The sequence below is a fragment of the Pundamilia nyererei genome, unplaced genomic scaffold (genome assembly GCF_000239375.1).
Source record: "Pundamilia nyererei isolate P.nyererei 1_Seehausen unplaced genomic scaffold, PunNye1.0 scaffold00324, whole genome shotgun sequence".
In the NCBI taxonomy this organism is placed as follows: Eukaryota; Metazoa; Chordata; class Actinopteri; order Cichliformes; family Cichlidae; genus Pundamilia; species Pundamilia nyererei.
Window position 1 is genome coordinate 469,807 of NW_005187725.1, and position 14,925 is coordinate 484,731.

Here is a 14,925-nt window from a genome sequence, read left to right on the forward strand (position 1 = left end):
GAGAGACCTCTCTGAGGCCCTGAGGTATCTATCTATCTCAGCTCATCCATAATAACTGAAAAACATAAAACGAGTCATCTGGAATGAGCCCGGGGCTGATGGGCTCTCTCAGTCAACATGCTAACGTTTTACAAGCTGCCATTTCTGTGACGAGAGGTGGATGCTCATAAATCAGCTGATGCTGTGAGTCCTGACCGCAGAGACCGCTGCCGTTCCCTGCGTAGACGCTCCTCACATCCATGATCAGGTGGGTCTGATCTCTGATAACAACGAGACAGCCGACCTGAAGGAGATTAGGAATCTGGAGAACTGGTGCCAGAGGAACAACCTCCTAAACGTCAGTAAGACAAAGGAGCTGATAGTGGACTTCAGCACTAAGCAGGAGAGGAACTACCAGACCCCCGTCATCAACGAGTGCCCAGTGGAGAGAGTGGACAGCTTCAAATACCTCGGAGTTCACATCACGCAGGACCTGTCATGGTCCTGTCACATCAACACCGTGGTGAAAAAAGCCAGACAGCATCTCTACCACCTCAGACGCTTGAGAGACTTCCAACTGCCCTCCAAGGTGCTCAGGAACTTTTACTCGTGCACCATAGAGAGCATCCTGGCGGGAAACATCTTAACCTGGTTCGGGAACAGCACCATGCAGGACAGACGAGCTCTACAGAGGGTTGTGCGGTCAGCTGAGCGCACCATCCGCTCCGAGCTCCCTGACCTGCACTACAGCAGGCGGTGCTGGACCAAGGCCAGGAAGATCATGAAGGACCTCAGCCATCCCAACAACAGACTGTTCTCTCTGTTGAGGTCAGGAAAGCGACTCCGCTCCCTGAAGACCAACACAGAGAGACTGAGGAGGAGCTTCTTCCCGCAGGCGATACGGTCTCTCAATCACACCACCACACAGTACTGACCCACACATACAGTTCTTACACACACTGGACATTCTGGACTTTGTTTTTGCACAACACTGGTCACTATGTTCTTCATTTCCGGTTAATACTTGTACAGCTGCTGTTATTGTGTATATATTTATTTATATTTAGATTTCTTCATACATTCTTATATAGCTCTATATTGTGTATTGTGTATTTTGTTGTACAGTTATTTTATTTTCAACTTTAATTTATATATTTTATCTTATTCTTCCCAGTTAAATTTACCCTTCATTCTAATTTGTGTTGTACAGTTATTTCATTTTTAACCTTAATTTATATTTTATTCCTTCCTAGTTAAATTTACCCTTTTTAATTTTTCATATTTATTTCCTATCTTATTCATAGCCTTTTCCTTTTTTGTTTTCTTCAGGTCACGAGCAGTTGTCCAAGCATTTCACTACATATCGTACTGTGTATGACTGTGTACGTGACAAATAAAATTTGAATTTGAATTTGAATTTGAAACTACCAACAAAGCTAGGCATGCAGTAATGGTCCTATCCTGCCCCCTGGTGGTCGTATGTATGTATGCATGTAAGCGGACAGCCCGCAGTGGCTGCAGCTGCGTTTTTCTACAGTGCATGTGTCTGCTTGTTAGAAGCAAAGCAGTGGAAAAAGAAAAAGGAGCCGTCAATTCTACATGTGCTCCAGTCATGTATTTCCCTGCAATTACAGACTCTGTGTAAACATCTTGGTATCAAAGTAAAGCGAACGCTTGTGAGATTTCTTTAGAGGTGTAACTATTACAGCAGAAGTTACTGTGTCAAAGTTACCAAGGCTGGAGCAAAAAGAAGTAAGAATATTTTTTTATCACCTAATTTGTTTGTATTATATTGGTTATAAACTCTTTGAAAATATGCACAGTGGACAATAAACTCCAGGAAACCACATATGAGCATCATCTGTGCAAACACAGAAATTACACAGTGGGTTTAATGAGGACACAGGCCGGCGTTTGGCACATTGTGACACATCTGTGAGTAGGAATTTCTGTTGAACAGCAGAAATGATTGAACTTTATTTACAGGCCTAAAAAATGTTTGTTGTTTGAATATTTTTTTGAAGAATTACCAACACTCTCAGTATGATGGGATGGTTGACGTTGTGCCCCAGAGTTGATTAAATAGGCTGAACTTCGGCTTCTATTGGCTGATTTGCTTGGCTGACAGTAGAATCACAGTAACGTCACTACATTTACATCAGTCCCACAAGTCAAAAGTTGCAAGGTGAGAAAAATGTGCTGTAAAATTTACTACAATTTGCGACTCTCTAACTGGGCTGGAAATGGCGATTTGATGTGAACGGCTCTGTGTTGGTGTCCAAGGTGGAGGCCTCACAGAAGGGTCGTAGCAGTTTTGTGGAATCGCTTCATGTTGTAGTTTATCGAACGTGAAATGTCTGCGGTTCGGAGCGTAATGAAAGCGTCGTCTGATTTGTGACGTTCGCTCCAGTAAATCTTAGCTTCGGTTGTTTTTTGTTTCCATACAGTTGGTGAAATGATGCTCTTTTAATTGTTTGTTGTTTTACCTGTTTGATGGTCGTAGAAATATTTTTATGAGCTTTTATTTGAGATTCAGGGTTTTTGTGGCTCCCACACGGCTGTATTCACATAACAGGTCACACAGACGCAGTCACCTTTGTCTGGATCGAACAAACAAAGCCTGGATGTAGTTATGTGACCGTGTAAGGATTGAGAAGCTATGGGTAAAACTTTAACAGTAATAATTCAACAGTGTTACTAGTGCACATTTGCCTGTACTGTAGTAATGTGTTCACAGTTCATGCTGATGCAGCAGCTTCCAGCAGAGCGCTGCCATTGTTCAAGCGTGGACTGATCTTGTTGTTATAGAGGTTTCTGGAGCAGTGACTGACACAGTTTGGAGTTTCAGTTTTAGGTCAGCCAGCGTTTGATAGAGTGCTTTATGTCTGAGGTACAGCTGTTCAAACACACAGTCTAACACTTTGTGATACTTTTTAAAGGTTTTACACATTTTTCTGGTCAGTACGGCAGCTTTGTCCTCAGTGTTTTTTATCTCTATGGAAACTTTGCAGAGGAACTACAAACGCCAGCACAGAGTTTGATTGAAACTAATTTAGTGTATTAGAGACACAGTTTCCTGCTCCAGTGATCATAATTTCTCCATTAATGACAGCTTCATGTGTCATTTCCTGTCCTGAGGCCTTTACGTGGCACAAACAATGACATGTGAGGTACAACATGAACTCACACATCAGTGCTCAATAAAATGTTTTATGTGTGCTTCCAAAAACCTGTGCAGAGGTCCCTGTCCTCCACAGCAGGCTGCAGGAGCATGAAACAGCTGGATTATTGAGCACACTATCTGTGCTGTAGCCTGTGAAACCTCTGCTTATCAGCACATCTGAGAAAGTCATTGTTGGAAACCGCACACGGTGTCACAATCTGCTGCCACACTTCTCCTTTCACTGTTAATCTGATCTACATCTAGCTTTCCCATCTTCCTGTTTCTCCAAAGCCCAGTTTAGCTGTGGTGTTCCCCAGAGCCCCCTGCTCGGCCCGCTGCTCTGCTCGGGTTACCCACTTCCTCTCAGACATGATACTCAGAACTGTACGATGATATCTATCCACAGAGAAACCACGCACACAATATCTTAAAAATACATTTTAGTCTGCAAACTTTTGGCACATCCAGTTAAATTAATAATTAATATTGATTAAAACCCTGATATTTTCATACAGTTTTATTCAGATAATGCAAAAACAAAACAAAACACAGGTCTACAAAATGCCAAATATTAAAAACAGCAGGGCAGGTGTACAGCATGCTTCAAGAAAAGAAGATGAGGTTCAAGTGACAGTTATGGGAAGATCCAGAAAATGAAGAAGTTTAACTTCTTATCTTTAAAAACAGCAGATTTAATCATCATACACAAAAAAGAAGCTCCTGCTGGTGACACGAGAACAGGAATAAACGCCTCGACTGTAATACCAAATTATTCCAACAGGGCGCTTCATTCTCAGATTGCAGGATTATGTGTTTACATGTTCATGTCACAGAAAACCGACCTCAATGCCCCAAACATCCAAACCTGCCCGTTAAAAAAAAGTACATTATGTTTAGTTCAGTTAGAGATGCGGTTTATAGCATCAAACTTCATTAGCAAAGAGTACAGTTGCAACCTGCACGACACAGTTACTTCTAAATCACAAGAACAATACGTGAAGTCAAAGCGTGAGATTCTGCTGCTGTGTTTTTAGTTTGATGGATAATAAGCTGCTGTGGTCACCTGTGTTTCTGAGGACAGCTGTTGGACTTGATGTCCAGTTTTGTGTCATATAAACTGGATGCAGTAGATGAGAACATCTCACAGTCTCTATGATTAAAGCACAGTTTCACAGCAAAGCTTGAGAGCGATGAGCACCAGACTGATTTCCCTTTATAGCTGAAGTGTTAAGCGCTGAATGACGACATGTTGTTGGAGCCTTCCGACAACTTCAGCCCTGACATGCAGATCTCGGACGTGCCACGTGACGAGCGAGCGGTGTAGATGTACCTTTTGCTGAAGCACCAGAGGTCCAGCATGATCTGGCGGAAGTGGTTCCTGAACTTGACCCCGACGAAGGCGTAGAGGAAGGGATTGAGACAGCAGTGCAGGTAAGCGACGGTCCTGCAGATGTTGAGAAATTTGAGTTTAAGGTTCTCGGCGTCGCAGCTCCTCTGCTTGAACAGAGACAGCATGTGGATCAGCAGGGTCACGTTGTACGGAAGATGGCAGACGATGAAGACAGCAACGACCGCCAACACCACCCGGACGGCCTTGTGCCGCTGGTTGCTCTGCGCCCTCAGCAGCGTGTAGATGATGCAGGAGTAGCAGAACGCCATCATGCACAGTGGCAGCAGGAAGCCAACAGCCATCTGGAGGCTGGGTACCAGCAGCTTCACGAGAGCCGCAGTTTCAGTCTGGTTGAAAGACATCTGACACATCACGGTGACGCGATCAGACCCCGGGGAGTTATCTTCAGAGGGTTCAGTGTAGATGAGCGTGGGGAGAGTTAACGCCACTGCAAACACCCAAACCGCCAAGCAGATCAGGCGGCTGTAGACGAGGGCACGGGAGCGCGTCCCAAAGGAGCGCGTCGCCCGAACAATCGCGATGTACCGATCGCAGCTGATACAGGCGAGCAGCAGCATGCCGCTGTAGAGGTTAATGCTGTAGGACGACCGGAGCACCTTACAGGCCACCCTGCCCATCGACCAATCGTGCTGCTCATTGTATATGACGAACGGAAGTGTAGCCACGAAGATCAGGTCGGCCACGGCCATGTTGAAGAGGTAGACGTCCGTCATGGTCTTGGTTCTCTTGTAGAAGCTGTAAGTCACCATCACCAGGACGTTGCCAATCAGGCCGAATCCGCAGATGATGGAGTGGATCAAAGTCTGGGTGATGACCTCACTGGCGTCAGGATCCATGATGCAGAAGCCGTCGTCATCGATATATGTCTCAGTACCGTTGTCATAGTCACCGAATGTCACGTTTGCAGGACTCTCCGTCATGTTTGCGACCTGGAGAAGAAAAGAAACATGATGAGTGAAGCACTGACTGGAGACATTTGCAGAAGGACCTGAAACACGCTGTCAGTGAAGCTTTGATCATGTGATGTTGTTCAGGTTGAGCAATGAGAAAAGAGACTTCAGAGAGGATCCCCGGCCTCCATTGTTCCCAGTAGATCTGACGTGTTATTTAATGCTCCACCGCTCACAGAAACCAGATGTTGTACATTGTAAAAAACGCTTGTTTATAAAGAATTAAAACACATAAATTGTGAATGTTTCCTGAAAGCTGTCCAGCTGCTGCGCTGCCTGGGTTCGCCGTCCCAGACGCCGTCCTGAAGCCGACCTTTCTCGTGTCTTTGGGTCATCAAGGATCTCTCCAGCGTGAAGTGTCTGACGTGCTACATGAGCTGAAGCCGCGGCGTCTGCTTCCACCAGTCAGTGAAGGTCTCGCAGTCACATGTGGGTGTTTTGGTCTGTGCCTCTAATAGCTTCCTGTTTCTGCCACGTATCCACATAAAGCTGCCACAGCAGCTCCGACCTTAAACTTCAGCACAGTGTCTTTGGTGGTTTTTGTGTTCCTGTCTGCTCTGTGCCACATAACGATCTCTTCTCCAGATGAGTCTGTCTCATCCATTTAACAGCAAACTCAGCAGAACGAGTCTGAGACGCAGATGCAAAAGTTTCAGGACACTGAAGTTGTAAAAGTTTACACACCGCCTGATTTCTAAATGTGTGACGAATCATATTGTAATAATAATTTTTAATATTGAACCAATTTTAATTTGAATCAGATCCTTTGATTTGAAGGAAAACTTTGTAACATCAGTTGTGTTGAGTAGTTTGTGATGTGATTCTCACAAACAGCTGAATTACTGTGATTTCTGTCCTGATCTAAAGCTGCAGTTTTACTTCCAGATGTAGAAATCTGTGGTGCAAAAACCAAAATTAATCATCTGTGTGATGACACCAAAGGAAAGCCCTGTGCCATCATTAGAAAGCAGGTTTGACCTCTGACAGACCACTGTGCTGTCTGATGAAAGAAGATATGAAGAGTTCAGCACCAACAATACAAATCAATCCAGCACAGCGTGCACCCTGCACACACCGGGGGTTGAGCCTCCTCACACCTTTTCTGGTGGTTTCAGAAAATAAACCATCGTTCTGTGTCAGCTGTTCCTCTGGTTATGAATGACCCACTTTCAGCCCGAGGCGACGCCTGCACAGGTACGCCGTGCTTTGTGCTTCGCTTAGAAAATGATCCGATTGTTATCAGAGGGCATCTCAGATGTAATGAGGTCAAAAAACAAACACTAAGAGCCAAACTGAAGTGAGAAAATCACAAAAAAAGGGAGTGCAGAGGCTTGTGTCTGCAGAACTGCACTTTTTTTGCATTGTTCAAACACAAACGAAGATTCTCTGAATCAGATTCTGGTTTCTGAAGAAACCGGCGAGCTCTAACCTCCAGTCCGGATAACATTTCATTCACTCGTTAATTTATTTATTTGTCAATAAAACTATGCTGTCGGATGAGAAGTTAAAATCGGTCTAGATGCAGACAAACCAAATATAATGATGTCAAATCCAAACAGTCAGAATCTTCACAGACTGGCTGTTACTGCTGAGTTTAACTGTTTAGTATTTAGTATTTATTTATTTATTGTCATTGTCAGAGAACAATGAAATTGTTGGGTCAATTTTAGAGTTTTTATGCTTCATTTCAGTTTGTGGCCGTGAGGTCGTCACATCTGTGGCTGTAAAACTGTTTCAGAGCTCGTTTGGATCATTACTAACATAAAAAACAAGATCAGATTTATTATTGTTATTGTTGAGAATCAGAGGAACTAACGTGATGAACTAAACGTGTGGATAAAATGTAACAGTTTCAGATTCACTGAATCTAGATTTTATCACCTCGCTGTTAAATTTTGTGCTTTTTCCAGGAGAAATCTTTAAACTATTTTTAGTAAAAAAAAATTTATTTTGAAGTTTTTTTTTAATAAAGCATTTTTACTTGAGATCAAAACGGGCCACACGTGGGCCGTGACCTACAGACAGTGTGTCACCTTAATGAGATTAAAGTACCTCATTTGACCTTCTTTGAAATCCTTTCGCAGAATTAAATCATCTAAGACTTCAAACGTCACTTCTTAAACACAACGACTCAGAACTGTTCACAGTTTTTCTGATCTGAGCTGATATAAAGCAGCGAGGGTGGGAGAGTGTGAGAGGCAGAGGAGGATGAAGGGAGGAAGATGGAGGGCAGCGCGTACAGACAGTCCTAACCCATATAAAAAGCAGAGGACATGCAAAGTGTGAGATTTAAATGTCTCACTTTTGATGCATTCATGAACGTGGGTCTGTGCAAGGATCCGTCTGCAGGCTTTGAAGCTGTTTCCCACATGAGCTCGTTCATTGTGTCTTTGAACAACGTGTGATTACAAAGCTGCTAAAATACAGATAATTAAACAGGAAAAGTTTCATTTTTAGTTTCTGTCCACCAACAGTAGTGTTTGAGTTAAACATGCCTGTAACAAAAATAAGCCCACATAACAACAACAACAACAACAACAACAACAACAACAACAACAACAACAACAACAACAACAACAACAATAATAATAATAATTATTATTATTATTAATCCCAGAAATTACATGAAATGAAAACTAAAACTTATAAAGCAACTAAATCAAAAAAATCTGTTTAAATTTAACTAAAAAAAAATCCAACATGATAATAATTCTGATTGTTCAGCTGTTTATAATGAAAACAGCAGGAAACAGAGAGAGCTGACCTTCAAAGTAAAAACTTTTAAGCAGCATTAATAATTAATATTATGTGTTGTTTCTTTGTTAAATTTTAATTCATTGATTTGAGGAGACTCCTGTGGGTCCTGAGGTCAGGGCCCAGCAGTCACTGGGACGCCGGCTCACATATTTCACACCTTTTCACGCTTCCCACCAAATTAAAATGCTATGTTTAACACATGAAGCTTTACATGGACATGATAATAATAATATTTAAGTGTGCCGGTGCACTGGTTTCCTCCTGCAGGCCACAGACTTGCATGTTGGGTTAATTAGTGGCTGTAAATTAGCTGCAGGTGTGACTCGTCTGTAATCTGAGGTCCAGCTCTGCTTTTACTTCACGTGTTTGTAGAATTGCTGTAACACGTTTCTGTAGCTGCGTTAACAATGAAGCCTCTGCAGCGCCGTCATTAGTCTGACTGACTGTGTGTGTCTCCTAATGTGTGGTTTGCCAATAAGACAGTTTTGGTGCATTGGTGAGGTTTGAAAGTTGAGTTTGGGGTTTAGAGATTTGAGTCACAGCAGTTGTGGAAAAACCATCAAAGCAGATAGAAACGAGGGATGGAAAGAGTTTGGGCGAGCGAGAAGGCGTCAGTTATTCCACATGAAATCAGAGCGCGATGGATCTGTACGAGAGGAGGAAGCATCAGGACAACTTAATGTTCCAGTCACTTGTCCTCGTTTGCTTTTTCCTCACACAGCATTCGTGCTTCTTATAATTATGATAGATGACACAAAAAAACAAGGTCATGGCTCCTCCCACCCGAACGCCTCAGAATCTTTTTTTTTTTTTAGGTACATTAACTTGTTTTTTTAATGAAGCATTATTATTATTGTTTTAATGAAACATTGCTACACTTCACTTTCATACTGTGGATGTTTTCTGAGTTCCAGGCCCTGAAATCCACAGCCGGTGGGTTCAGATTTAAGCATTGAAAAAAAATTCCAGCATTTTTTAACAATGTCACAAATCCATCAGATGTTCACATGAAATGTTCAAAGCTGAGAAACACATTGAAGCTCTGTTTAAAAACTAAAGTGTTGGAGAGCTACAGACGGTTTTCGCCGACAGGCCGTGAGCATCGGTATAAATAAACTGCAGCGGTTTGATATCTGTGACACAGAGGAGCAGAAACCAACATCAGTGTCCTGATGTTTGATCTGTTTCTGATAAATCACAGTGCATTCTGGGTAAACCTTCGAGGCTCGTATTAGCATGTGGAGCAGGTAGCAGTCAGATTAATCTGTATTTGACCCCACGATCGTCTTAATTACGTGATTACCTGATATGTATCGTTCTGTTTCTGGAATGAGGAGGCAGGACATGGATGCTGTTTTCACAGCTTTGAGGAAACACATTTAAGTTCTGAGTAAATGGACCCTGCAGCGCCGCGATAAAGACACAAACAAGAACTTGAACTTCTTTAAAAACCTGCCGTGAGGAACAAATGTGACAGGCTGATATTGCTCTCACTTTACCTCTTTCAGTTCTCACTAACCTCAGTGAGGCTGTTATTAATGAGAAAGGCAGTAAAGAAAAGACAACACCTTTCTAAAAATGCAAACTAGGAACAAACAGGGTTTCATGTTTTTGCAGAACTGGCAGTTCTCCAAATATGAAATAATATCTGTGAAAGGCATTTTATCCTTTAAAGTCTGATCATTTCTTTAAAACTTTAAAATTAATTCTGTGTTGCATCTAAACAAACGTTTCTTTAGATGCAGCACAGTGAAAACAGACACACTAAAATCACAATGCAGTGAGACAGTAAAGTGTAGAGCATGCATACCTTGCAGAGCGTTCTCCCTGAGCCGATGTTTTTCTGACTCCTGACAGAGCGGCGGCTCTTTAACAGCTCCTCGCTCTGTGTGGGTAAGAAGACGGTGATGGCACCACAAAGAACAAAACCTCACAGCAGGCGCAGTCAAAGCCACGTTCTCTCGGGCTCGCTGACTGTAGAAAGCTCCTCTGATCTTCGCACTCACACGGAGCTTCCTTATCTGATGGTTTGATCAGCAAAGCCGTCACCAGCCGCGTGGGGACGTTCTCCCTACATGATTTACCCGCCTCCGCAAAGGTCACGTCTGACACGAAGGATTTCTCTTTTTTGTGGGAAACTGTAACATTTGATTTGCTGGCTTTATTTAAAAATGCTAATCTGTTGCCTTAAAACAAACAAACAACAACTTTAGAGTTATGAGATACATTAGTTAAATAAACCCGGCCTAGATTTGGAAGGAGAACCCACAATATTTGCATTGTGTGTCATCCGTGTGCCCCATACACCGCACTGTTACAGTAACACCAGTGACAGTGGTTTGTTACAGTAATAGTAAAAATAAAGTACACCTTTCCTCTATTCTGAGGTTTTTACATATCAGGGAATCATGAAATTCATCCTTTATCAAACACAGCAAGAACGATTTTCTTTGGACAGACGAGACCAGCGTGCAGATGTTTGCAGCACCAGGCCTGATGATTTGTGAGTCATAAATCCTGTGTACATCAAAGTAGTATTTACTCATCTGTGAGGTCGTCTGTTCCACAGCTACAACTGGGACCAAACTGGGACCAAACTGGGACCAAACAATCAACAGAACAATGATCCCACACAGAGGAAATCTAAAAAGCATTTCTGGGATTTTTATTAGTTATTTATTAACAGCATTATCAGTGGAAAACAGGTAAATGTACAAATAAATACTGGATACCAAATCAAACATCCAGAAGAATCCAAGTTTCTTTCTTTCTGTATTTTTAATACAGTTTTACATAATATAACATGTTATACTTTATTTAATAAAATAAATTTCATTCAAAATAACAGTTAATAAGTAAATAAACTTCAAAACATTTGAGGTTTTTGCAGGAAGTTTGCCTCCATCTCTGTTGTTTTCTAACTTTGAACAGAAACTGATGATGTCAGACGTCAGCTGCAGGTTTTCTGTTTGAGAGCAAAGCTGAACTTTATTTCTCTGTATTTACGGGATAATATCTGAGACAACAATCAGAGATTGCTCCACAAAGTACCAAGTTCACCAAACTCTAACGTTTAACTCCGAGTTTCCAGTTTCACAGAAACGCATGTAGGTGACAGGACAGATTCACCGTGGCAACGGGTAAACAACGAGCAGAGCTTCAGGGAACTGAGGAAGATGAAGACGATCAATGAGGGGCATCATCATCACTCAGTCACCATCTGGCCAACTTGTAGATTATAGATAAAACTGCAGTTCTGCCAAATTTCACATCTGAGTTTTAAATCCAAAGATTCAGCTTCACAGAGAGAGCAGGTGGAAAAAACTGGAGATAATAATACGAATCAAACAGATGAGGCCGAGATTACCGACAGACCTGTGATATTAATGTCAGTCAGATATTCACAACATCACCTGTGATTATTTTCCATCCCTGTAACTGATCACAACCCAGTAAACGATTGATCACTGATCAGCGTGTGCTCCGTGTTTAGATTTCTCTGTGGGAATGTTCACTGCAGTGCGTCTCCTGTTTCCTCTCCTGCTGCTGTTTGGTAGTGAAATGGCGCCACCTCGTGTCTATGCGATGCATTTCACTGACGTCACAGCCAGTTCAAGTTCATCCTTCCTGTCTTTGTTACAGGTGATTAGGCTGTCATCGAAGGACTCAGGATACATCTGATGGCTGCAGTCTGTTCTGTTATTTCCTAGATGCGTTAGTATTCTCCACCATTAATCCTTATTCTGTTTTGTGCATAATGTAAATCTACACCACAGAGTCAAGGTATCTAATATTGCGTCCACCCTGCACCCTGTACATGCACACAGGTGGACGACGTCTTATGCAGAAGGTGCACTCTGAAACAGACAGGAGACTGTAAGGTGGAGTCAGGTGGAAGCTGAAGAAGGAGGAGACAGCCTCTGGGTGGTGTAGAAGAGTACCAGATGACTGAAGTGCTGAGGTAAGTTATAAATGATATAGTGGCTGACCTACATACTAACACTGATGTTTATTTATCAATAACATTTTATTAATAATAAACAGGTGTGATGGTGATAAGTAATATAATTCATATTGTTATTATTTGTGTTGTAGTTTCTCACTTTGGCCACCAGAGGGCAGTGAACACTCATCACAATCCACAGTCAACAGCAAGTAAAAACATCAAAACAACCCCTGATTCTCACATTACATCAAACAGTCTGTTTAACTCAGTGTTTATGATGCTGGAAGCTATGATGTGAAAATATAATACAGCAAAACAACCAGTTTCATCACAATTTATTCAAACAACAAGACATGTTTGAGTAAAGGTAGAAACAGCTCAGATAAATTAAGTTCAGTGAAGTCCCTACAAATCAGAGAAAACCCCAACAATCAGACATCACTCTATGACGAAAGACCTGGTGACAGAGGGAAGGAAAAACTGCCTTTAACAGGAAGGAGACCCAGGAAGTGCAGCCATCTGCCGCAACTAGTTGAAGGTGGGTCATCGTATCTCCTGATGTCCTGAGGAAGCACTTACACAAAGGAAAAAACATGACAATGACTCAGACTTCTACACTTTACACAGTTCATATCTGAATAATATGATGATGTTTGTTTCTGTATGTATGTGATGATGAGAAAAGTTTGAGTGTGTGAAGCTGACCAGCTGTACAAGGAGACTGGTTTACTGAGTTTCATGTGTAAATCCCAGTTTCACTGAGTTTCATTGCCTTTTCCTTTCACGCTCAGACCAGAGCCTTATTTAACACCTTCTGAGCGTCTTCAGCGAGCTGGTTGAGGATAAAGTTCAGAACTCTGTAGGTTGTGACGAAGGAGAGGCTCATGGCTACCGGGATTCCCACTATCGGAATGAATCTGGATACTTCCTCTGCTCCAATTAATCCAGCTGCTCCTCCAAGTTGGGCGAACACCTTCAGGAAGAGCTCTTTAGTAATTTCCTTCGCAGCCACTGGTGAAATGATGACATCACGCAGCTCAGTGTATGACACAGCTGTTCTGATAGCGAGTCTCTTCAGAGATTGGACATCGAGACCAAACGCATGTACAAAATGTGTGACAGCACCAATGAGCACAGCAACATCAACAGCAACAGAAAGCCCAGGAACGGGAACAGCTGCAGCAGCTGCAGACAGAGTGGCCAAGAGGTATAAGTGTACCTTTAAGGCTTTTTTCTTCTTGCTGATGACGTCGGGGTTGACGTTGGGCATGACATACAGCAGAGTGTCTCTCTTATCTTTGGGAAGCTCTGTCTCTAAGGTCTCTTGTAAGAGAGAGAAGTCGTACTTGTGGAGCTGAAAACTCGACATTAGGAAGACTCGTGGAGACTCGATGCCCAAGTCTTTGAGTCCTGCGTCACAGAGGAAATATGTCAACACCATCAGATTCATACAAATAAAAAACGATTAAAAACTAGATTTAAATGATTTTGAAAACTCGACCTCACTCACGTTGAACGCAGTCGTCTCTGATTTTTGTTAGAGTTTTCTCTTTGCTGGAGTCGGAAACACTTTCCTCGGCTCGGATATCGTTGTCAATCTTTGAGCGAACAAAGTAGAAATTTTTCTTCATCTTCTTAATCTTCTGAGCGAGTTTCACGTCATTTTCTCTGAAGCGAGTGTCTGAGATGATGAGGAAGAAGTCATACTTGTCAAACCCAACAAGCTTCAGGTATTTCCTTGCTGGGAAGTCTTTGGTTCCGATTCCAGGAAGATCCCATAAAGTGACGTTGGGATTATCTGGATGGGGGTACGGTGTGACCTCCGACGTCGTTTCTGTGACACCAGTAGGAGCAGCTCCCTCGTCTCTGTTCTTTATCCCCCTGAAGGCATTAATAAAGGTGGATTTACCTGCACCACTTTCTCCTGTGATGGCGATATTTAACGAGACATTGGTTTGCTTTTCTAAATATTCTTTAATCCTTTTTGCTGCTCCAGCCGTGTCGTTGTTCTTCAAGGCTTCTTTAACTCCAGGAATTTCTTCTGGGCACGAATCATCTGGATCCTCCATGCTCATCCTGACAGAAAGAAAAACATAAAGACTTTTATTTTGGAATGCAGACATATACTATTGATTATCAGTAATGTTACTGACGGCACACGGACACAGCACATGTGGGCAGTAAGTGATTAAAGGTAAAACGTTAAATGTCGATAAAAGACGTGTTTATATGAGAAAACACTGAGGCCACCAAAGTCTCTTCCTGGGGTTTGTTGAGTATTTTTACATCCAACATTAACATTAATTTACAAATAATATCTTTCTATAAACCTGAAACTTTTCCTTTTCCTTGACTTGAAAAAATAATTTGTGCTTATTCTCATTCTTGTTCTGATAGGACAGCAAACCTGTCACTTAACTAAGTTTAAGGTAACATCAGGTACTCACTGGATTCTTCGTACTGTTGACACACACACAGCTGGATCAGCAACAACAGCGATCGGTCCTTCAGTTTGTTCTCACCTGGTTGTTATGGAGGTGCAGAACAGGTGAGGGCAGATCCACAGAGAGCGACCAATGAAAATGCTGCAACCTGAACCAACCAGTTTGTTTTTACTCTTTTTTTAACTGCAGGTGTTGTTGGAAACAGAGAGGAAGGCTGTGTGTTGATAACAGAGCTGCACCTGCAAGAGCAGCAAACATCATGGTTAATGAAGTGA

At 42.3% G+C, this 14,925-nt stretch overlaps 2 protein-coding genes across 2 annotated transcripts; both read right to left on the bottom strand.

The window, feature by feature from the left end:
• Positions 1-3,855: 3,855 nt before the first annotated feature.
• On the bottom strand, positions 3,856-10,263 carry ccr6b (chemokine (C-C motif) receptor 6b). The gene is made up of 2 exons (XM_005751739.1): positions 10,071-10,263; positions 3,856-5,482 (listed from the first exon to the last, which is right to left on the bottom strand). Exon 2 carries the CDS (start codon positions 5,471-5,473, stop codon positions 4,370-4,372), a length of 1,104 nt encoding a protein of 367 aa, XP_005751796.1. The 5' UTR covers positions 5,474-5,482; positions 10,071-10,263; the 3' UTR covers positions 3,856-4,369.
• A 2,730-nt stretch (positions 10,264-12,993) lies between these two features.
• Positions 12,994-14,711, bottom strand: LOC102214956 (interferon-inducible GTPase 5-like). The gene is made up of 3 exons (XM_005751744.1): positions 14,654-14,711; positions 13,717-14,282; positions 12,994-13,616 (listed from the first exon to the last, which is right to left on the bottom strand). The coding sequence occupies exons 2-3, from the start codon at positions 14,279-14,281 to the stop codon at positions 12,994-12,996; spliced, it is 1,188 nt and encodes a 395-aa protein (XP_005751801.1). The 5' UTR covers position 14,282; positions 14,654-14,711.
• Positions 14,712-14,925: the final 214 nt, after the last annotated feature.

Excerpts from the sequence above, each read along its gene's own strand:
- LOC102214956 (XM_005751744.1), bottom strand. The coding sequence starts at position 14,281 with ATGAGCATGGAGGATCCAGATGATTCGTGCCCAGAAGAAATTCCTGGA. Across the intron at positions 13,617-13,716 it reads CAGAGACGACTGCGTTCAAC|GACTCAAAGACTTGGGCATC; the intron begins GTGAGTGAGGTC and ends TCTGTGACGCAG.
- ccr6b (XM_005751739.1), bottom strand. The coding sequence starts at position 5,473 with ATGACGGAGAGTCCTGCAAACGTGACATTCGGTGACTATGACAACGGT.